We start from the raw sequence: 24,025 nt of genomic DNA, 5'->3' as shown, positions 1-24,025 counted from the left end.
TCACATAATTTTGCAAATTTATGTTCATTCAAATATTGACTGCCTGCCCCTTTTGAGACTTCATCTCTTTATAAAATTTTTAATTCTCCTACTGACAGCTTAAAATCATCTCCATTCTTTTCTGAATCTTTCTTCTTGCTTAAATTAAACACTCTCCAGCCCTCCATGTTCCTGCCTTCTTTTACTACTCAGAAGGTAGGTATATTATAAGACTTCTTTCATTCCACAGCCTGATTGACCTTTCAGCCACATTTGACCATGTAGATAATTATTTTCACTCCAAACTCTCTTCCTCCTTATATTCCATTAAGTTGCATTCTGAGTTCCTTTTTCCAGCTATGCACAGTCATGTACTTACTGAAAGGTTCTTCTTCTTACGTATCTCCTGCATATTGGTAGACATTCTCTAACATTTTTATACTCAGCTCCTGTCTCTTAATATTTCCTCTTTCTCTTATGAATTGCTCTCACAACTAATATCTTGAATCAGGTGTCCATTCCCACTACTTTCACTTAAGTAACTTACAGATACATCAAATATAGTATATGCAAAAACTAAAATTAACTTCCCATCAATTGTAGTCCTCTTTCTTTCTTCTCTTGACTTCTTTTTTTATATGTAGAAATGCCAGGGCCATTATCAAGCTTTAGAAATCTTAGTCATATTTAATCTTATTCTTCTCCATTGTCAGGCCACATATTCTTATTAGTTGCCAAGACTTACACATTGTTATTTTTTTCAGTCCAGCAATTAATTTATTGTATGACAGGCAGCTTGTTAGGTTCTGGATGCATAGGATATACTGTCCACACAGAAATATTTTGTATTGTAGTCAGGATACCATGTGCAAAAGAAAAAGACAGTGATAGAAACCCAATTCCAGTAACAGCAGACTAGATAATTAGAACCAACTCTCCTTCTGAGAAAAGTGAAAAACATGAAAGGGGTGGGTGTAGGTGTGTGGACACGTGTGTGTATTTGTTTTTAGTTGGTTTAAGAACATCAGACACCTATCAAGAAAGTTAAGAATTACAGGGCAGGGAGTGATTTCACCAAGATGACAACATAGGTTGTTCCTGACTTTGCTCACAAGAACAACTAACAGCTGTTCAAAAATAATACACCACTAAAAGAATCCTAGAAAATGGGGATAAAGCTGAAGCACCTACCTACCTGTACCTCAGAGGCCAAACAGACTACATCAGAAGGGCAAGAAAAACAGCTACATGTTGACCACATTGCTTCTCCTTCAGGCCAGTTCAGCAGCATGGGAAGTGGTCACCCCTGAGCCTCTGGTTCCTCCAGTAGGCAAAGAACCTAGGGGGTACAGCCAGCCCCCAACCAGCATTGGGGATTACTTTATGAAAGTCCATACTCTAATCTTGCCCCGCAGGTATTGCAGGGAAGTCTGTGGGGCTCAACCACTGAGGATCTGACTGATAGGAGAAGGGGGAAGGGGCTTGCAGTAATCAGCACATCGATATTGGCAGACTAAGTTCATACCTGTAGTGCCCAAGTAATAATCCCAACTGGTGGATTTGTTCGTCTGCTGCATAGCCCATTCAACAGCCCTACTTATTTATAGTGGGACTTGAACAGAAAGCACTACCTATGTCATCCTTTATCTGCAGAACAAAACCACTGACATCACCTGACCGTGTACAGTTCAGTGCACACTCAGACCTTATTTGGGTCCCCAAACAATAAGCTATACAGACCTTGGTTATCCTGCTTCCCTGCCAGAGCAAAGAAGTTAGTTCATAGCCCCATATACTACTGAATATAGGACCCAGTACTAAACATCTGGTAAGCATGACTAGAGAATTCAGGCAGTCATGGAACTAGTTCTATAGCTGCCCTCAAGTAAAGAACCAAGCCAACATTCCTATCCAACTATTCTCAAACAGAGGCACACTCCCCATCCCCATCTTTAGTGCTTAAACAGTTGTCTCACCCCAAAATAGACCATAATGGCAGTCCTTGCTACCTGTGGATATTACCAGTAGACAGATCCAGAAACCCAAATTGAGCTAACTGGTAAAGAACTGTCTCTGTCAAAGAAAACCTGTGAAGTTTGGTAGAGGAGCCCAGTTACTTCAGTGCTCAGATACCAACATAAGAAATCAAGGATCATGAAAAATCAGATAAATATACCACCAAAGGAAACTAATAAAGTTCTAATAACCGACCTTAAAGAAATAGAAATCTAGGATTAACAAATAATTTAGAGTAATCCTCTTAAGGAAATTTAGTCTACTACAAGAAAACACAAACAAGTAAAACTTGGAAAACAGTATATGAGAAAAATGAGAATTTTGACAAGGAAAAAGCAGCCATAAAAAAAAAAAAAAAAACTCCTACAGTTGAAAAGTATAGTTGACCTTTGAACAACATTGGTTTGAACTGTACAAATTCACTTATACACAGATTTTTTTTTTTATAAATACAGAACAGTACTGTAAATGTGTTTTCCTTATGATTTTCTTAATATTTTTTCTCCAGCTTACTTTATTGTAAGAATAGAGGATAAAATACACTTAAATATAAAATATACTTTAATCAACTGTTTATGAGTAAGGCTTCAGTCAACAGTAGGCTATTAGTAGTTAAGTTTTGGGAGAATCAAAAGTTATACACGGATTTTCAACTCTGGGATGTTAATGCTCTTTAACCTCATGGAGTTCAAGGGTCTACTGTACAGTAATTGAACTGAATAATTCTGTAGAGAGTTTCAAAAGTAGACTCATCCATACAGTAGGAAGAATCCGTGACCTAGAGGATAAGACATTAGAAATTACCCAATCAGAGAAGGACAAAGTGAGAGGAATGAAGAAAGCCTATGGCAAAATGGAACACAATGAGAAGAAACAATGCTAATATTATAAGAATTCCAGAACAAAAAGTGTATTTAAGGCAACAGTGGCTGAAAACTTCTCAAACCTGGTCAAAGAAAAGGACATGCTCCTCCGTGAAATCCAAAAGAGCTCATATAGGTTGAACACAGCACTACAGCAAAACATGTAATTAAGTTGTCAAAAGTCAAGGACAAAGAATTTTAAGAGCAACAAAAGTAGAGAGGAGTTACATAGGAGTTATAGCCTCCCATAAGATTTCTCAGCAGAAACTTCAGGCCTAAAGAGAATGGAATGACATATTGCAAATATTGAAAGACAATAACTGTCAAACAAAAGTTCTATACCTGGCAGAGCTGTTCATTAGAAACAAAGAAGGCATAAAGTCTTTTCTAAACAAAAGCTGAAGGAGTTCTTTGCTACTAGACCTGCCTCCTAAGAAATGCTAAATAAGAGTTCTTTGAATGGAAGTATAGAAAAGCTAAATCATAAAAATATAGCAGAACTCTCACTGATAATGATAAACATATAGTCATAGTTATACTCTGCAATATAGTAATAGAGGTGCATAATTCACTTAGAACTCCAGCTTAAAAGTTAAAAAAAAGTAAAAATAACCACAACTATATGGTAATCTGTTACTAGTTATATAATATAAAACAACTTTAATTGTAACAAAAATAATAAAATCTAAGGAGGATGAGAAATAAAAATGATAAGTTTTATGATTTCTATTGAAATTACTCAATTTTAAATAGGGGTTATAAGTTGAAGATGTGTGTCATGGTAATCATAAGGGAAAATACTGTAACAGTTGCATGAAAGAACATGATTAAGAAGTCAAAGCATGCAGATACCAAAAGAAAACAAAAGATAGGAGAAAAAACAAGGAACAAAACAAACACAAAATGTCTGCAAAACAATAAAATGTTAATTAATGACAATAGTAATTACCTGTTAATAGTTACTTTAAATATAAATAAATTCTTCAACTGAAAAACATAGAGTGGTTGAATGTTTAAAAAAGACAAAATCCAACAAATTGCTGCTCATAAGAGATTCACTATCACCTTAAAGATACATATACTAAGAGTGAAGGGGTGGAAAAAGATATTACAAGCAAGTGGTAATCCAAAAGAAGCAGAGGTAGCTATACTTCGAGCAGATAAAATAGTCTTTAAAATAATAAAATAAAAATAGTAAAAGGAGACAGAGAAGGTCATTGATAAAGGGGCCAATCCACCAGAAAGATTTAACAGTCGTAAATATTTATGTGCCAGCATTGGAGCACCTAAATATATAAAGCCAAAACTAACAGAGCTATAAAGGAAAAATAAATACAAGAATAACTAGCTGGATCTCAACACTAGCTAGATCAGATTGAGAATCAATAAGAAAACAGCAGATTTGAACATTCTAGACTAAATGGATTTAACAGACATGTACAGAACATTGTATTGAATAATAGCAGAATACACTTACTTCTCAAGTGTACATGAAACACTTTCTAGGGTAGATCATATGCTAGGCCACAGAAGGAGACTTAGCAAATTCAAGAAGACTGAAATCCTACCAAGTGTCTACTCTGACCCCAGTGGCATGAAATTAGAAATCAAATTGAGACCTTGAAAATTCACAAACCTATGAAAATTAATATCAAATAAGATATTAAAAAGTTTCTTGAAACAAATAAAAATCGAAATACAACATATACCAGAACCTATGGGATGCAGTGAAAATAGTTCTAAGAGGAAAGTTCTTAGCGGTAAATGCCTGCATTAAGAAATAAGACAGGGCAGCGTAGGTGGTTTAGTGGTTTAGCGTTGCCTCTGGCCCAATGCGGGATGCGCTGAGACACACTCTGCCTGTGTCTCTGCCTCTCTCTCTCTCTGTCTCTCATGAATAAATAAATCTTTAAAAAAAGAAAGAAAGAAAGAAGACCCCCACATACCCTAATTCTGATTTAAGGTACTATAAACTCAGAAGAACCAACTGAGCCCATGTTAGAAGAAAAGAAATAATAAAGATTATAGAAGAAATAAATGAAATAGAGAACGGAAAAAGAGTAAAAACAGACTATCCAAACTAAGAGTTGGTTCTTTGAAACTTAAACAAAATTGACAAACCTTTTTTTTTTGGGGGGGGGGGGGAGAGATTGAGAGCATGGGGGTAGAGGGTGGGCAAGGGAGAGGGAGAGAGAGAATCTTAAGCAGGCTCCATGCCCAGTGCAGAGCCTGACTTGAAACTTGATATTACAACCCTGAAGTCATGACCTGAGCCAAAATCAAGAGTCAGACACTTAACTGACTGAGCCACCCAAGCACCCGCAAAATTGACAAATTTAAGCTAGAATAACCAAGGGAAAAAGAGAAAGGACCCAAATCAATAAAATTATAAATGAAAAAGGAAGCATTACAACTGATACCACAAAAATTCAAGGTTCAAAAGAGGCAACTGAACAACTATATGTCAACCTAGAAAATGGAAAAATTCTTATACAATTTATGAAGACTGAATCAGAAAAAAAAAAAAAAAACAGAAAGTCTGGATAGACTAATTACTAGTAAGGAGACTATATCAGTAATCAAAACCTCTCAATGAAAAAAGCTCCGGGACCAACTATCTTTACTGGTGATGTTTAAGAAACATTTATTTTTAAAGATTTATTTATTTTAGAAAGAGAGCACATGAGCATAAGTACAAGTTGAGGGGGCAGGGCAAAGGGAGAGGGAAAGAGAGAATCTTAAGTAGACTCCATACTGAGCGTGGAGCCAGACCGCAAGTTCATGACCTGAGCCAAAACAAAGAGTTGGGCACTTAACTGACTGAGTCCTCCAAGCACTCCTTTATGAAACATTTAAAGAGGAATTAGCATCAATTCTTCTCAAACTTTTCCAAAAAATCAAAAGGAGAGAACATTCTCAAACTTATTTTATGAGGCCATCATTATCTTGATACCAAAACCAGAAAAAAGACACTACTAGAAAAGAAAGCTACCTGCCAATATTCCTGATGAGTATAGATATAAAAATTCTCAGTAAAATACTACCAAACCAAATTCAGTAGCACATTCACCATAATCAAGTGGGATTTATCCTAGGGATATAAGTATAGCTCAGCATATGCAAATCAATCAATGTGATACATTAATAGAATGGAATAATCGTGATCATTTAAATAGACACACAAAATCATTGGACAAAATTCAACATCTTTTTATGATAAAACTCTTAAGTTCAGCATTGAAGGCATTTATCTCAGCATAATAAATGGCAATCCTACAACTAATATCATACTTAGTGGTAAATGGTAGAAAGCTTTTCTGGTAACATCAGGATTGAAAGAAGGATGCCCACTCTTCACCACTTCTTTTTAAATTAGTACTAGAGGTCCTAGCTAGAACAGTTAGGCAAGAAAAATAAAAGGGATCAAAACTGGAAAGGAAAAAGTAAAATTACCTCTACTTGCAGATGACGTGATTTTATATATAAAAAATCCTAAAGATTCAATGAAAGAAACTGAATTCAATAAAGTTGCAGGATACAAAATTAATGTAAAAATATCAGTATTCTATTATCTAACAATAAATTAAGAACTACACTGATCCTACGTACAAGAGTATCAAAAACAATAAAATAGGAATAAATTTAACCAAGAAGGTGAAAGATCTCTACTCTGAAAACTACAAGACATTGATGAAAGAAATCAAGGAAGATGTAAATAAATGTAAAGTTGTCCTGTGTTCATGGATTAGAAGAATTAATAGCGTTAAAATGTAAATACTACGGAAAGCCATGTAGATTCAGTGTAATTCCTATCAAGATTCCAATGATATTGAAAAGAAAAATAGAAAAAACACTCCTAAAAATTATATGGAACGACAAAAGACCCTGAGTAGCCAAAAATTCCTGAGAAAGAAGAACAAAGCAAGCGAGATCATACTTCCTTATTTCAAACTGTAGTCATCAAAACAGGATGATACTGGCATAAAAATAGACCAGTAGACCAACAGAACAAACCTGAGAGCTCAGAAATAAATTGAAACGTAGAATCAACAAATATTTCACACAGGAGCCAAGAATACCCAGTGGAGAAAAGAGTCTCTTCATTAAATGTTAGTGGGATAATTGACTATTCACATGTAAAGGAATGAACCTGGACCCATGTCTTACACCACTAATGAAAATTAACTCAAAATGGGTTAAAGACTTAAGTGTGAAACCTGAAACCAAGAAACACCTGAAACAAAACATAGGAATAAAGCTCCTTGACATGGGTGTTGGTAATGATTTTTTTGTTGACATTTAAAGTACAAGCAACAAAATAGAAAATAAGCAAATGAGACAACATCAAACTAAAAAGTTTCTGCGGGGGGTGGGGAAATCTACAAAGTGAAAAATACCCTACAGGATGGGAAAATATATTTGCAAACCATTATCTGATAAAGAACTCCTACAACTGGATAACAACAAAAATGTTTTTAATGGGCAAAGGACCTGAATAGACATTTCAAAGATAGACAAAGGCCAACAAGTACATGAAAAGATGCTCAACATCACTAGGTATTAGAGAAATGAAAATTAAAACCACAGTCAGATTGGGCTGCCTGAGTGGTTCAGTCAGTTAAGCATCTGACTTTGTTTTGGCTCAGGTGATGATCTCAGGATTGTGAGATCAAGCCCTGCATCAGCTCCATGTTCAGTGCAGAGTCTGCTTGAATTTCTCTCTCTCCCTCTCCCTCTGTTCTTCCCTCTGCTCGTGCATGCACACACACTGTCTCTCTCGAATAAATAAATAAAAACTCTTTACAAAAAGAAAACCACAATGAGATCACCTCACACCTGTTAGAATGGCCATCATCAAAAAGATAAGAGCTAGCATGTTGGCATGGATATGGAGACAAGGGAACCCTTTTGCATTGTAGGTAGAAATATAAATTCAACTACTGTTGGAAACAGTATTGAGAATCCTCAGAAAATAAAAAATGGAACTACCAGATGATTCAGCAGTTTCACCTTTGGTAATACATCTGATGCAAATGAATATTCTAACTCAAAAAGATATCTGCACCCCCATCCATGTTCATAGCATCCTTATTTACCATGGCCAAGATATGGAAACAACCTACGTGTCCATCAGTGGATGAAGGCATAATGGAATATTATTCAGCCATTAAAAAATGAAGGAATCGTACTATTTGCAACAAAATGGGTGGAACTTGAAAGCATTAGGCTAAGTGAAATAAGACAGAAAAAGAAATACTGTATGATCTCACTTACCTGTGGAATCTCAAAACAAAAGCAAATCTAAACAAAAATATCAAATTCATAGAAAAAGATCAGGCCTGTGGTTACGAGGAGCAGAGGGTGGGGGCATGAGGAATTGGAGGGAGGTGACTAAAAGGTACAAACTTGCAGTTATTAGATAAATACTAGGGGTGTAATCTACAACACAATAACCGTAGCTAACACTGCTATATGATATATAGAGAAAAATTAAGAGAAAATCCTGAGTTCTCATCCTAAAAGAATTTTTTTTCCTTTTTCTTTTTTAAGATGTTTCTATATGAGATGATGGGTGTTAGGTGAGCCTATGTGATAATCCTTTCATAATATATGGAAATCAAACCATCATGCCATATACCTTAAACTTGTATTCTAGTTATTTTCTAATAAAACTAGGGGAAAAAAGATAAATTCTGTGTTTATGTGGGTACTTGAATGTTACCATTTATCTTACGAAATTAGCTTATTCAGACTTGAAGTGAATCCTGTTCTAAGACACTTAGAAAAAACAGGCCACTGTAAGTTGTTGAGGTCAAAATTAAATATTAAAGTACTTGTTAATGCAAAAAAAGAAAACAAAAACAAATAATTTCACAACAAAGTTTACACGACAAATACCTAGGAAAAGAGAATACGGCAAACTAGCTCAAGATCTCAGGACCTAAGGAACAAATTAGTGGGAGATCCCTGGGTTTTCTTTTTTGCTTTTAAAAACTTTATATTGGAGCTGAATTAAACTGCAATCCAGAAATGCTATTTGGTACATTAAAAAACAAAACAAAACCAATAAAATACCTTCTTTCTCTAGCCAAAGGACCAGGAAAGAGGGAGGCACAGGAAAACCTTTCGACAAACCTACCATATTGCAGCCAAAAACCAAATCCCCACCCCCCACCATGCCGGCAGAGGATAAGTGGAGAGCCTAGACTTCCATCCTTTCCAGCCTATAAGGAACTTCCTGAACAGGACTTGTGGAGTGGTGTCAAAGAAAGCCAAGTAGGAAACTTAGGATTTTCTTCCACCAAGTGGTAACAAGCACCCCACCACTACTGCCACAGTGTCAGAGACCATGTGGGAATTTAAACTTCCTGTCCACCCAGCAGTAAAAAGGTTACACTCTCTCCCCAACAGTGTGGCATCAGAGAAGACCTGGTAGAAAGTCAGAAGTTTCATCATTGCCCAGGAGTTACAAGTCCACCCCTACCACAGCATCAGTAGAGACAATGTGAGAAGCTGGAAGTCCTAGCACTAACAAGGTGTCAACAGAGGCTGCTTTTCTTCATACAAAGCTTGTGTATGAATGTTTATGACAGCTTTACTTGTAGCCTCTCAACTTAAAACAACCCAGATGCCCTCCAACAGGTAGTTAAATAGTGCTAATCCATTTCATGGAATACTACCCAGCAATAAAAAGGAATAAGCTATTGATACAATAACCTGGATAAAACTACAAAAATTATGCTGAGTGAAAAAAAAAGTCTCAAGAGGTATATACTGTACAATTCTATTTACATGACTTTTTTTTTTTAAGGTTTTATTTATTTATGCATGAGAGACACAGAGAGAGAGGCAGAGACACAGGCAGAGGGAGAAGCAGGCCCCATGCAGGGAGTCCGATGAGGGACTCGATCCCGGGTCTCTGGGATCATGCCCTGGGCTGAAGGCGGCACTAAACTGAGCCACTCAGGCTGCCCTACATGACATTCTTGAAGTAACAAAATTATAGAAATGGAGAAGAGGTTAGTTGTTTCTGGGGGAGAAAGTGAGATGGAAGAGAATTAGGTGTGCCTATATAGAACACCAACATGAGTGATCCTTGTAGTGATAGAAATATTCTCTAACTTCACTGCATCAATATCAGTACCCTGGTTGTGATACTGTATTATTATTTTCTAAGATGTTACATTATGAGACATTTTAGGAAACTAGATAAAGGGAATAACAGTCTCTGAATTCTTTCCTACAATTGCATGTGAATCTACAATTATCATAAAATAAAAATTTTTGTTAAAAAATGTATTTAAAATGTATGTTGGACAAAATATTTTGTCAAAGAACCAAAACATAAACAAATAATCCAAGTGAAAATCCTCCAACTGAAAAATAAAATAATTGAAATGAAGAAATCAGTAGGTAATATTAATAGTGTTGTAGACACAGCTGAAGAAAGAATTAGTAAACTGGAAGACAGGTCAGAAGAAAACCCACAATGAAGCATGAAGAAGCAGAAAGATGGAGAATACAAAAGAAAGACTAAGAGCTATGAAAAATACAGTGAATAGGCTTCACATACTTGTTAGTTGCAGTTTGAGAAAAAAGGAGAGAGCAATTAGAGCAGTAGCAATATTAAGAATTTTCCAATATTGAAAAAAAAAAAGACATGAGTCCACGAAACAAGAAGTACACAAACCCCATGGAGAAGTGAAGAGAGAAATTACAGAAAAATGCAATTAAACAATGAGATACCACTATGCACCTATTAGAATACCAAAATCCGGAACACTGACAACACTAAATGCTAGCAGGGATATGGAACAATAAGAACTTGCATTCAAGGCAGCCCTGGTGGCGCAGTGGTTTAGCACCACCTGCAGCCTGGGATGTGATCCTGGAGCCCCTGGATCAAGTCCCACGTCAGGCATCCTGTATGGAGCCTGCTTCTCCCTCTGCCTGTGTCTCCGCCTCTCTCTGTCTCTATGAAGCCAATTTGGAAGAGTTTGGTAGTTTATTATAAAACTAAACCTACTCTTACTATATGATCCAGTAATCATGCTTGATGGTATTTACCCAAAGGTATTGGAAAGTTCTGTCTACACAAAACCTACACACTGATGTTTATAGCAGTTTTATTCATAATTTCCGAAATTTGGATGTAACCAAGATATCTTTCAGTAGGAAAACTGATAAATTAACTGTGGTACATTTATTCAGTGTAACATTATTCACAGTTTAAAAAAAAAAAAAAAGCTATGAAGTCATGAAAAGACATGGAAGAAACTTAAATATATATTGCTAAGTGAAAGAAGCCAATCTTAAAATCCTTTATAATTCCAATCATATGACATTCTGGAAAAGGCAAAACTATGGGGAGAATAAAAATATCAGGGCTTGGGGTGGGGTGAAGTATGAACAAGTGAAGCATAGAGGACTTTTAAGGCAGGAAACTACTCTGGGTGATTCCATGATGGTGGATATGTGTCATTACACATTTGTCAAAACCCGTAGAATGTACAACACCAAGAGTACACTCTTAACTGTGGACTTTGGGTGATTATGATGTGTCAGTGTAGGTTCATCAGTTGCAACAAATCTACCAATCTGGTGTAAGATGATAATGGGGGAGGCTATGTATGTGTAGGAGAGGGGGCATACAGGAAATCTCTCATCTTCTTTTCAGTTTTGCTGTGAGCCTAAAACTGCTCTAAAAAAAATAATAAAGTCCTCAAGTAATAGGAAGAGTAAATATGAGCTAATCTAAAAATAGTATAAAACTATGGAAGCAAAATTTTGTGTAATTTAAAATACAGAGAGAATTAAACAGTAAAATTATAAAATGTTCTAATTCCTTTGAGTTGTTCTTGAAAAAGTTATCATTTTCTTTGGACTTTGTATAAGTTGGTGTATGTTAAAAACTTTATGGTTTGTGGACACAAAAAGAATGGTAAGAGAATGTAGAACTAGCAAAATAATTCCAATAGGGAGAAAACAATATATTCACTTGGTCTAGAAGAAGAATAAGAAGGCACCTAAAAAGACGGAGACATATGCTTTTATCATTGATAGATCAGTGATTAGTGTTAAGAAATGTACAGGAGATTAGGCACTTATTCTTGGACAAGGTACATAGTGCATGTTTCCATAAAAATTCTGGCTGTCATCAACCTAGAAATGGTGTCATTCTGAATATACCCAGAACTCAAAACTAAATGGCTCATACCCAATTGGACTGAAAGAAGCTGTTTGACTGAATAGTAATAACAGAGGCATTTAGTGCAGTCTCAAAATCTGTGAGATGCGCTGAAAAATATAGTTGAAGACTATACACTAGAGAGGACTATGATAACATTGATTTGGGATCTCTGAACTTTCTTAAATTTATTATTACTATTTGATGTATATATCCAAAAGATAGTATTTTATATTAAACTGTTTTATGCTACAGTAATCTAGTCCATTCTTAAATGCCAGTTGACTGGATAAGCTTATTGATGAATGTACTTAATAAGAGGGAAAAAATAAAATTTTAAATGTTAGGACAAAAAAAAATAAATGTTAGGACAAAAGTCCTCAAAAACAGCAAGAAAAGTAACTAAGAGACTCAGTCTCTGCTAACTTGAGATGGTCAGAAGTCAGGAGGAAAAAAACCTGGTAGAGCAATCTAGAAAGGTATTATGGGGGTACCTGACCAGGTACCAGACTTAAGGGTTAATCAACATGATAATTTAGTATTGGGACAGCTAAGTTCTTGTACCACTGAGGCCATTCTTAAAAACTGATACGCTTTTGGAACACAAGAGCCTTTTTTTTAAATGTTACTAGTTGAAAAGGAACTCTTAAATAAATGGACAAATATGATATGTTCGTGGATAAAAAGATTTAATATTGTAAAAAATACCAGCTCTTCACAAAGTGATTGCTGGATTGTTGCACTTCAGTACATTTAATGAGTATCTCTAAAGTGTATTAGTGTTTGTATTATGGAATTTGTAAGTTGTTTCAAAATATACATGAGAAAGCTACATTATTAGCAAGTAAAGCAAAGACATTACTGAAGAAGAAAAACAAAGTTGAGAAACTTGTCTCACCAAATAACAGCATTTTTTTTTAACTATAATGATTTAGATGATTGTCATACTGGCTAGTGGAACTAATAGTGCAGAACAAACCTTTTGTCCTGTTGGTTTTGATCAGTAGAGAGAAGAGGGAGTAGTCATTAAATAGTGCTAGAACAATACTTATACAGCTATACAATGTATTGGTTTCCATTGATGCTGTAACATATTACTACAAATTTAGTGGGTTAAAACCACATAAAATTACTATCTAGCCCGCTGGAGGTCAGAAGCCCAAAATGGGTTTCACTATGCGATAATCAGGTATCTTCAGGACTTCCATTTCTTGTGGGGACTCCAAGGCATAATCCATTTCCTTACCTTTGACAACTTTTAGAGGAACCCTATGTATTCTGGCTCATAGCTCATAGTTCATTCCTCAGTCTTCAAATCCTGCAGCATAGGATCTTTAAATCTTTCTGTATTCTGATATCCTTTCTATTTCGCTCTTCCACTTTAAAGGATCCTTGAAATTATCTTGGTTCACTTGGATAATCCAGGATTCTTAATTTTAAAGCAGATTATAAAATTTAATTAATTTGCAATATTCATTTCTCTTTCCAAGTAATATAATATATGCAGGGATTCTGGGATTAGAATGTGGACATCTTCGGTGGACCATTATTCTGTTCACTACACACAAAAAAATTAAATGAATCTGAACCCCTACTTTACAACACAAAAGTCAATTCATAATGGATTAAAAACTTAACTATGTAAGGCAGTAGTACAGTACTTTCAGAAGATAGTTTGAAGAATAGTTTTATGACCTCGAGATAGGGGAAGGATTTCTCAAACTAAATATAAACCTGCAAATCTTAAAAGATTGAAAATTCAATCACATTATTGTTTTTTAAAAGATTTTGTTTATTTGAGAGAGAGAGCACAAAGTAAGGAAGGAGGAAAGGCAATGGGAGAGGGATAAGCGGACTCTTCTCAGTTCCTCAGACTCCCCTCTCCTGGGCTCAATTCCAGGACCCTGGAATTATGACCTGAGCTGAAAGCAGACGCCTAACTGACTGAGCCTCCCAGGCACCTCTCAATCACATTAATATTAAGATCTTCTGTTTTCAGAAGATGCCTTAGAATAAGTGACCAGTGGTAGAGACTAATTGCAAGTCCTATAACTGGAAGAAGATTAATAGCCAAAATACATAAGAAATTCCTACAAATTTGTGGAAAAATTAACCTCTATTAAAGAAAAACAGTGAAAAGACTGGACAGGTAGGTTCACAAAATGACACTCAATGCACATAGGATCAGGTGCTCAATCTTATAATGTAAAATGAAACCACAATAGATATAAGTGATTAAAAGCTTGCCTAAAATCATACAGCCTGAAAAACTCGGATTAGGACTAAATTCATGGTCCTTAAGTATTTACACTATCCCATGCTTCTTTTTAATTTACATTTTTTGGAGTATTTTTAATATTTGAGTTGCACAGATCTTTTTATTAGCATTGTAAATCAAGGTTAACTTGATTGGAATCTCTATCCAGTAAGGGTACTAACGTCAACCACATTAACAAAATGAAATGTAAAATTCATGATTGTCTCAATAGATGCAGAAAAAACATATGACAAAATTAAACATCGATTTTTGATAAAAACTTTCAACAAAGTAGATATAGAGGAAATGGACCTCAATGTAATAAAGGCCATATATGACAAGCTCACATCTAATATTCATACTCAATAGTGAAGAGCATAAAGCTTTTCTTCTAAGAGCAGGAATAAGACAAGAATGCCTGCTGTCAGCACTTTTATTCAATATAGTATTAGAATTCCTAGCCAGAGAAGTAAGGCAAGAAAAAATAAATAAAAGGCACCTAAATTTGAAAGGAAGAAGTAAGTAAAACTCACTATTTATAGATGACATGATTTTATAGAGAAAAAAACCCTAAAGACTCCACCAAAAAACTGTTAGAACTAATAAATGAATTCAGGAAAGTTGCAGAATATAAAATCAATGTACAAAAGATTGTTAAGGTTTTATACACTAATGACAAACTGTCAGAGAAAATAAGAAAATGATCCCATTTGCAGCTGCATCAAGATGTATAACTAAGAATAAATTTAACCACGAAGGTAAAAGACCTGTACACTGAAGACTGTAAAATAATGATGAAAGAAATTGAAGAATATACAAATAAATGGGAAGATATTCCATACCCATAGATTGGAATAGTTAATACTGTAAAAATGACATACTACCAAAAGCAATCTCTATAAAAATTCCAGTGGAAATTTTCACAGAAATAAAAAATAATCCTAAAATTTGTATGAAATGGTAGTTAAAGCCATCTTGAGAAAGAAGAAGAAAGCTGGAGGCATCGTGCTCCCTGATTTCAACTGTATAATTAAGCTATAACAATCAAAATAAAGCTATAATAATCAAAACAGCATGATGTTGTTGGCTTAAAAACAGGCACGTAAAAACAATTGACCTGAATAGAGAGCCCATGAATAGACCTATGCATATATGGCCAATTAATTTATGACAAAGGCAACAGGAATATTTAACAAGGAAGAGATGGTCTCTTTAATAAACCTGGACAGCTACATGCAAAAGAATGAAACGACTACTATCTTAAACCATACACAAAAATTAACTCAAAAATGGAATAAAGACTTAAATGTAAACCTGAAACCACAAAACTCTTAGAAGAAGATACAGGCAATTAAACTCCTTGACATTGATTTTGGCAGTGAATTTTTGCATCTGATTCCAAAAGCAAAGTAAACAAGTGAGACTATATGAAACTAAAAAGCTTCTGCACAGCAAAAGAAATGGTCAACATGGGACACCTGGATGGCTCAGTGGTTGAGCGTCTGTTTTTGCCTCAGGGCATGATCCTGAGGTCCTGGGATCGATCGAGTGCTGCATCGGGCTCCCCATGGGGAAGCTGCTTCTCCCTCTGCCTATGTCTCTGTGTCTCTCTCTTTGTCTCTCCTGAATAAATAAATAAAATCTCCAAAAAAAAAAAAAGCAACAAAATAAAAGGGCAACCTACTGAATGTTTGCAAATCGTATGTCCAGTAAGGTTAATATCCAAAATATGTAAAAACTCCTACAGCTCAACAGCAAAAATACAAACAATCCAATTAAAACATGGGGTAGAAGACCTCAGTGGACATTTTTCTAATATCCAAAGAAGACGTACAGATGGCCAACAGGCATATGAAAGGATGTTGAACATCACTAGTCATTAGGGAAATGCAAATCAAAGCCACTGTGAGATATCACCTCGCACCTGTTACAGTGAGTGCTACCAAAAAGACAGGAGTTAATAACTGTTGATGAGGATGTGGGAAAGCGGGAACTCTGTGCACTGTTGGTGGAAATGTAAGTTGGTGCAACCACTGTGGAAAATGGTATGGAGATTCCTCAGAAAATTAAAAATAGAACTACCATATGATCCAACAATTTTATCTCTGGGCATTTGTCTGAAAAAAATGAAATCATTAATTTGAAAAGACACCTGCAACCTTGTATTCATTGTGGCATGATTTACAATAGCTAATACTTGGAAACAACCTAAGTGACCACTGATAGATGAATGAAAGAAACACAGATACAATAAAATACTACTCAGCCATATCAAAGAACATGATGGACCTTGAGGGCATCATTATAGTAAATGAAGTAAGTCACATAGGAAAAACAAATATCATGATTTTACTTATATGTGGAATATTAAAAAAGCGAAACAACACAAAGCAAAATGAAAAACCAAGTTTGCAGATACACAGAACACATTGGTGGTTGCCAGAGAAGAGGAGGGTAGGGACTGGCCAAAATGAGTAAAAAGGGTCAAAAGATACAAGCTTTCAGCTATAAAATAAGTAAATCATGGGGATATAATATACAGCACGATGACTTTTGTCAATACTATACTGAATATTTGAAAGTTGTTAAGAGAGTACATCTTAAAAGTTATCATCACCAGAAAAAAAAAATGTTTTTGTGACTACATATGGTGCATTTTAACTAGACTTGATCATTTCACAGTGTATACAAAAATCAAGTCATTGTGTTGTATACCTGAAAGTAATATAATGTTATATGTCAATTATACCTCAATTTTGGGGGGAAAAAAAGGATTAATACTTAAGGTGGAAAATAAGATTATCTACTTACTTCTTTCTCATTTTTCTTTTTTTCTTGTTAACTAAAATAATGTGCAAGTGATACACACTTTTAGAATATCTGAAACATTATTCTAAAATTTAAGTGTAATTGTTTATAGCCTAAAATTAGAAGTAAACTTTTTCATGGACTTAATTGTAGCATTTTACTCTATTAATTTTAATTATGATTGAGCATTTAACATTTATATTCGAACTCAGTAATTTATAGAAAATTTTTCCTTTTATAATTAGTACTTACCTGGAAAGTTTCCAAGGAGAATAAAATGTCAAAGAAAGAATTTTATGATACAAAAATTTATTCAAACACTTAGGGAACAGGGGAAACATATACACTTTACTCACAGTTATTCTCTCTCATAATGAGTATGGTATACAGCAGTACAATAAATAATTTTTGATATCTATAATTATGTATTACCTAGTTTTTTATTGTGATTTTGCCATAATGAAATAGAAAAGTTATAAACCAGATCACAAAAACTGGCTCAAAAAATGAAAACTAATTACTTAATCCGTAATATGTGGCCATCGAAGTTAGGAAGCCTGTGTCTTTTAAATTTAAGAGTAGTTTGAAGATTTTTGGAGTTCCCTTAACCAGTCACTATTTTCAGCGAAATTTTATGTTGTGGATCTCAATTCTTTCAATATGTATTAGCATAAAACATAAAAGAATTAATTTTATAAGTATTTTGTAGTGATGGAGAAACTGGATTTTGTCACTTTTTGTCCTTCATATGTTTGTTTTCATTTATTTGGTGTACCTCTACTTCACATTTTCCTAAAAATTTACTGCACTAATCTTAACTCTTTGGAGAGTGCTACATGTAAACCATGTTCTTGGAATTGTATTTTCAGAAAAGCATGTGGGTGGTGTTGGATTCACTTGAGTAGAATTTTAATTAGATCTACTGCATTCACTTTTATTAAAAGAAAGAATACCAATTCCTTTTTTAGCATGCTGACCATGCTTTATTCTGACAGAGGGCCCCCTTTTAATTTGTTCTTGAAGTTCCATCATTTATCTTTCAGAAATAGTCATGTCACTTTTCTAACTTCAAAATGTTTGATAATTCCTCTTCTTTATACTCAAAAGATAAAATATCCTTATACCATTCAAGGCCATTTCTGATCTGTCATTAAGATCCTTTGCAACCTAATCAATTACCCTGTTTTTCACCCTCTGCACCTCAGGTAGCTTGCACACTGTCTTGGCACACTGGATTATTCATTGTTTCCCGTGTGATTAATTTTATATCTGGTATGCTTCCTTGGAGCTCCTCCTTCTACGTGGAATATCCTCTCCGTTTCTGCCACCCTTTCCTTCCACAGCTTCTGGCAATTAAAATCTAGGCACTTTTTAAAATCCAGTTTAGAAAACATCTCTGTGATCTTTTTCTTTTCTCCTTCTCACCCTCTTCTCTACTCTTCTCTCATAGGACTTAATCTGTGTGATTTACTGCTCTAATCAAACCTGATAGTACAATTAGTTGTTTGTGTCTTCTCCTCTCCCACCTAGTAGAGTTCCTCGATGGCCAGTGTTCAGTGTTATTAAATGAAACGATGTACCATAGTGCTTAAGAGCATACTTTCTGAAAATCCTTTTGGGACCCCATATTCCCCTTCAACTATCTTTTTATCTGTTCTTTTTTTTTTTTACTAGAAAACTTGAAAATGCTGCCAATTTCTTTCCCTTTTTCTCTTGAATTCCATCACTCCATCAAACCACCCTTTCAGGGGCACTAATGACCCATGTTTCTAAATCCCATGGTATATTCTCAACTATCTTACTTGGCCTGCCTTCAGTATTTCACACAATTTGCCTCTCAAATGAAAGTCCTTTTTCTCTCATATTGTAAGCAAAGTCTTTCACAAAATACTTTTTTCCCTTTCTCGTCTTTTGGCTTATTTTGCTGATTCTGCTTCTTTCAAAACTCTAATTGTTGGAGTACTTTTTTAAAAAAATCAATACTTACTACCTGGGTGATCTCATGACTTTAAATACCATCTATATGCTGATAGATCCCAAACTGTAGCCCAGTTAGTAACAATCTTATTCTTCCTGTTGCTTGAGCTAGAAATCTTGGAGACAACATTGACGTCTCTCTTTCTCACACTGCCTAGATACAGTCCTTCAACAATTTTGTAGTCTCTACCGTCAGAACATATCTCAAATTCTATCACTTCTCACCATCCTCAGGATTATTACCCTGGTCTAAACCTCTCCTCTAGATTATTGTAATAACTGCCTAATTGGTCTTAACTGCTTCTATTTTCACCACCTATAGTAGATAAGATGTATGTATCTATTATGTCTGTTATGCAGAAGATACATATGTGTAGGATCTGAGAATTATATAGAAACTTAGATATAATTTCTGTTTACTGGAACCTATTCCTATTCAAACAACTATTATTTCAAAGCAGTGATGAAATAAATGGGTAGAAGAAGGATATAGGCTATAGAAATTCATAATTAGAAAGGAATGTTGCTAGTCATGGTGCCAAAAAATATATAATTTGAGCTTGTTCATATAGGATGGCTCTAGTTTGAGCTAGAGAGTGGAGAACTTTATAATCCATTTGGAAGTGATTGAATGAGCAAAGACACCAAGAAGTAAATGTGGAGAATAGTCTGAAACAATGGATAGAGGAAACTGAATTCTGGATTATAGTGGGAAAATAGTGCTTAACTATTAAGTGAGCACTTAATTGTTTTTGATAACTTGAAATTGGTGAGGTTTTTTTCCTCTTTTTATATTTTACCTCAGTTGCAATCAAAATTGTATAATGTGATAGTTTAGCATTTCATTATTTAAATTCAAAACCACCTCATGATATTTTGTTTAAACTGTGCTGAAAATCTGCAGGGCATAAATGAGATCAAGTCAGACCCAACTCAGCATATGGTGCTTTAATGGCTGGCACTGAAGGAGTTCTCTTTGCATAGCTGTTGAATTATCGCCACCATTAGCAGGTGTTGCAGTGAAATATGCACTGTAATGTTGCCAGTAAAATTAAATGTGATTTGCAGCATAATGGAAACTTTACAAAGACCTATAGATCCCTTTAAAAATTAAGTTTTTTTTTTAATATTGTTAATTTACAAGTTCTTTCTCATAGTATTATCTTCATAATATTGTTTTTTCTACTGCTGTATGTTGAAGGAATACTCAGAAGCAGATCTTAAACACTTCAAATATATAACTTAAAAGTGTTTACAAAAATATTACATTTTTGTCAAATCTGAAGTGTGTGCCATATACACAGAAGGTATTTAAAAGTATTTCATGATTAAAAAAAAAAAGTATTTCATGATTGAATTTAATGCCATCTATAATTTAAATTGGAAAAATTAAAAAGTGATTCGCTTTTTTTATTGCAGTGATCGGCACGTTGGTAAAATTTATTCCAAATCCTCTTCCTTTCTGGACTATGTCCGAAAGTCTCTTAAGAAGCTTGGATTAGATGAGTCCAAGGTCAGTGTATATTTGTTATTTTTATGGAAGAAAAACAGAAACTCTATGGGGTAATGAATTGAGATGATACAAAATAATTTACCTTCTATTTTTCAAATGTGAAAACATGTAATATATATTAGAAAATATCTAATTATATTGAGACCATTATCTTTATTCCAAGTTCACCTTTCCTGTCAATGTGAGTGGTTTGCTAGCATACATCTCTAGAGAGTTTCCTCCTTTAAGTTTATTCAGGTATCATGTACCAGTTCTGAAATCAAAACAGTTAAAAAGCAAGATAATAGAACAAATGGGGATTATAAGTAAAGCAAGAGCAGTGAGACAATAAAGTCCATTTAAAGACTGTATAACTTAAGTTATACAGTCAAATTAAAAACTTAAATTAAAAAAGTTCTAACACTGAGAAAAAAAATTATCAATTCAGAGATACTAGAATATTAAATTGAACTTGGATCACTCTGGTATTTGGGTGTTTTTTTGTTTGTTGGTTTGGAGGTGGCGTGGTTTTTTTGTTTGTTTGTTTTGTTTTTGTTTTTGTTTTTGTTTTTTTTGGTTTTTGGGGAGGGAGAGACAGGAGGAGAGGGATAGAGACAATCTTAACAGGTTCCATGCCCAGAGTAGACCCCCACATGACACTCCATCTCATAACCCTGGGATTATGACCTGAACCAAAATCAAAAGTCAGACACTTATCTGACTGAGCCACCCAGGTGCCCCACTCTGGTATTTTGAATTGATTATAAATTGAAATAAAGAATAAAATAGTTGGTTTTAGAGGTTTTAAATCCATGAAATGGATTTCTTGAAGAAGTAACACAGGTATAATTATTGTATCAAAGCTAGAGGGTATTATTTATGGTACCAGTTGTTCATTTATTCCCCAGTTGCTTTATTATTTAAAGCTATTAGACTGTTATTAATCAGGTTTCTTCTGTATAAAATGGCTATTCAAAACTATTTCTAACTCTCATGATTTGAGATTAAATGAAGTAATGTACATAAAATACCTAGCACTTTTTTACATAGTAAGTAGAAAGAAAATAATATTAGTTCCTGTAGTTTTCATATATAGTTTTTATTTATTATAGATATTATATATTATGATATTATATTAATGTTATGGCTAATAATATTATATTTTATGTATGGTTTTTATTATTCTGATTTTTGTGTATGTGCTACCAATAATAACATGACTGATATGACTCTTGTCAGTATTTTTATTTAGTCACCAAATGAAGATCCTTCTAGTCTTCATAAGTGAATGAGAATAGACCACTTTTATCCAAGTTATTTTATTTCTAGGTTTTTAGAAAAAACATTTTAACTAAATCAGACTGGCTTTCCTTGCAATCAGTCTCATTTAGTGGATATCTTTATTCCATATCTCAATTTGATGTCTTGCAGTAATGTCAAGAATGTCTGGCATTATTTTACAGATAAAGAGCTAGGTATTTACTTAAACTAAAAATATATTATCCTTTGCCAAAATCTAAACAGCAGAAACCCAGAAAAACAATGTTACTTATCCTTCCTGATAGCTTTCTCTTCCCAGGTTTGTTTTTAATAGTAACTGTAGTAAATGTCCCTTATTGATAGGAATTTTTTTTTTTTTTTTTTTTTTTGAGAGAGAGCACAAGCATCTGGTACTGAGGAGAAGGCCAGATAGAGAGAGGAGAGAGAGAATTTGGAGCAGAGTCCACACTGAATGTGGAACCTGATGCAGGGCTTGATCTCATGACCCTGATATGACCCAAGCCAAAATCAAGAGTCAGATGCTTAACCAACTGAACCACCCACCCAGCCACCCCAATAGGAATATTAATAATAGCTAATAGTTACTAAGCACTTGCTGTGTGGTAGTTATTATGCTAAGAACATCACATCTTCTCATTTACTTTTCATGAAACTCTTATGGTAAATACTATCCTTATTCCAGTGTAATGATCTAGGAAGAGAGGTGTTGAAAAAGACAAGTCATTTTCCCAGGGTCAGAGAGAGGTACCAAGTAGAAGTGGAACATGAGCACAGATTCAGCTAACATCAAAACCTCAACTGTTGACCATCATTATACTGAGAAGTAAAATGAAATAGAAAAGAAAAACAGACTAATGTAGATATGTATCACCATGTAAAATCAGTCTTAAATTATCCCTTGTATTAGTTAATAAAGGCAATAATAGTGTCCTACTGATTTTCTCATAATAATATTTAAGCTCATTAAGAACAAGTATGTCAGACAAAATGAATAAGAAGACAAAAAGGAACATAAGCCCAAACTGGAAGACTTTTGGGGTGAAACGTACAGAACAACATAACATAAATATTTAAAAGGATGAAAGGAAGGAAATAGATGTGTACCTGTTTTGGGAGTAGGGGGTTTATTTTAATTTTAAACAAGAGGAACTAAAGAATTTTTTTCTGTCAGATCAGAGTGATTAGAACATAAACCAACGTTATGTTTTTTTTTTTTTAATTTTTATTTATTTATGATAGTCACACACAGAGTGAGAGAGAGAGGCAGAGACATAGGGAGAGGGAGAAGCAGGCTCCATGCACCGGGAGCCCGATGTGGGATTCGATCCCAGGTCTCCGGGATCGCGCCCTGGGCCAAAGGCAGGCGCTAAACCGCTGCGCCACCCAGGGATCCCCAACATTATGTTTTCAATCCAATACAAATTCCTATTTTTCTCCCACATCATGAAATATCACTGCTCAAATTAAAGTTTTAACAAGCTCAATAAAAGATTTGTGTATGGTTTCACTTAATTTCATTTTATTTTATTTTTTAAAGATTTTATTTATGAGAGACACAGAGAGAGGCAGTGACATAGGCAGAGGAGGGAGGCAGGCTCCCTGTGGGAACTCTGATGTGGGACTCCATCCCAGGACCCTGGGATCAATCACTGAGCCACCTAGTCACCCCTGTATGGTTTCATTTTAAAAATGGAATTAATTTTCACATGAGATTCTAGGCACTGAAAAGTATCAAAACCACCAAAGTTTAAAATGTTAAATATACCACAATACTTAAAAGATCTTTGACTAAATTTGTGATCATTTATTGTTAAGCTTATATAATTGGAAGTGTGGTTAATGTGTTGATGGGTTTCTAATCTTTTAAAGCACATCTTCATATTCAAAACTATGTTAAGTAAGTAAAGTGTCCAGAAAATCTCTTAATGTGCTCTGGATGTATTTTTAGTTACAAGAAATCATGTTAAATGTATGGGAGTAAACAGAAAAATATTCCCAAATTATCATTCCAAAAGGGGAACAGAGCTCCATGTACTAGATATATAAGTGGCTTATACACAGCTTAAAAGCTTAGTCCAGAATTCCTATTGTCAGTTGTAAAAGACAGCATTGGACATTTTCTCTTAGAGCAGGATTTGGCAGCACTGTTGACATTTGGGTAACTC

The 24,025-nt window shown here is 34.5% G+C and overlaps 1 protein-coding gene across 18 annotated transcripts in view; it reads left to right on the top strand.

The window, feature by feature from the left end:
- The window catches only part of METTL25 (methyltransferase like 25), a 150,818-nt gene that overhangs the window by 69,366 nt on the left and 57,427 nt on the right, over positions 1 to 24,025 (top strand). For all 18 annotated transcript variants that reach the window (XR_005985343.1, XR_005985344.1, XR_005985340.1 and 15 more), the window contains one exon: positions 20,507 to 20,600. Coding sequence is in view for 1 of the 18 variants with exons in the window: in XM_041739210.1 (XP_041595144.1) it covers positions 20,507 to 20,600 (94 nt within the window). In the remaining 17 variants the exon portion in view is untranslated. The remainder of the gene's footprint in view (positions 1 to 20,506; positions 20,601 to 24,025) is intronic.

The sequence above is a fragment of the Vulpes lagopus genome, chromosome 23, assembly GCF_018345385.1.
Source record: "Vulpes lagopus strain Blue_001 chromosome 23, ASM1834538v1, whole genome shotgun sequence".
In the NCBI taxonomy this organism is placed as follows: domain Eukaryota; kingdom Metazoa; phylum Chordata; class Mammalia; order Carnivora; family Canidae; genus Vulpes; species Vulpes lagopus.
The sequence above is the reverse complement of the archived record's forward strand: the minus strand, read 5'-3'. Positions and strand labels throughout refer to the sequence as shown.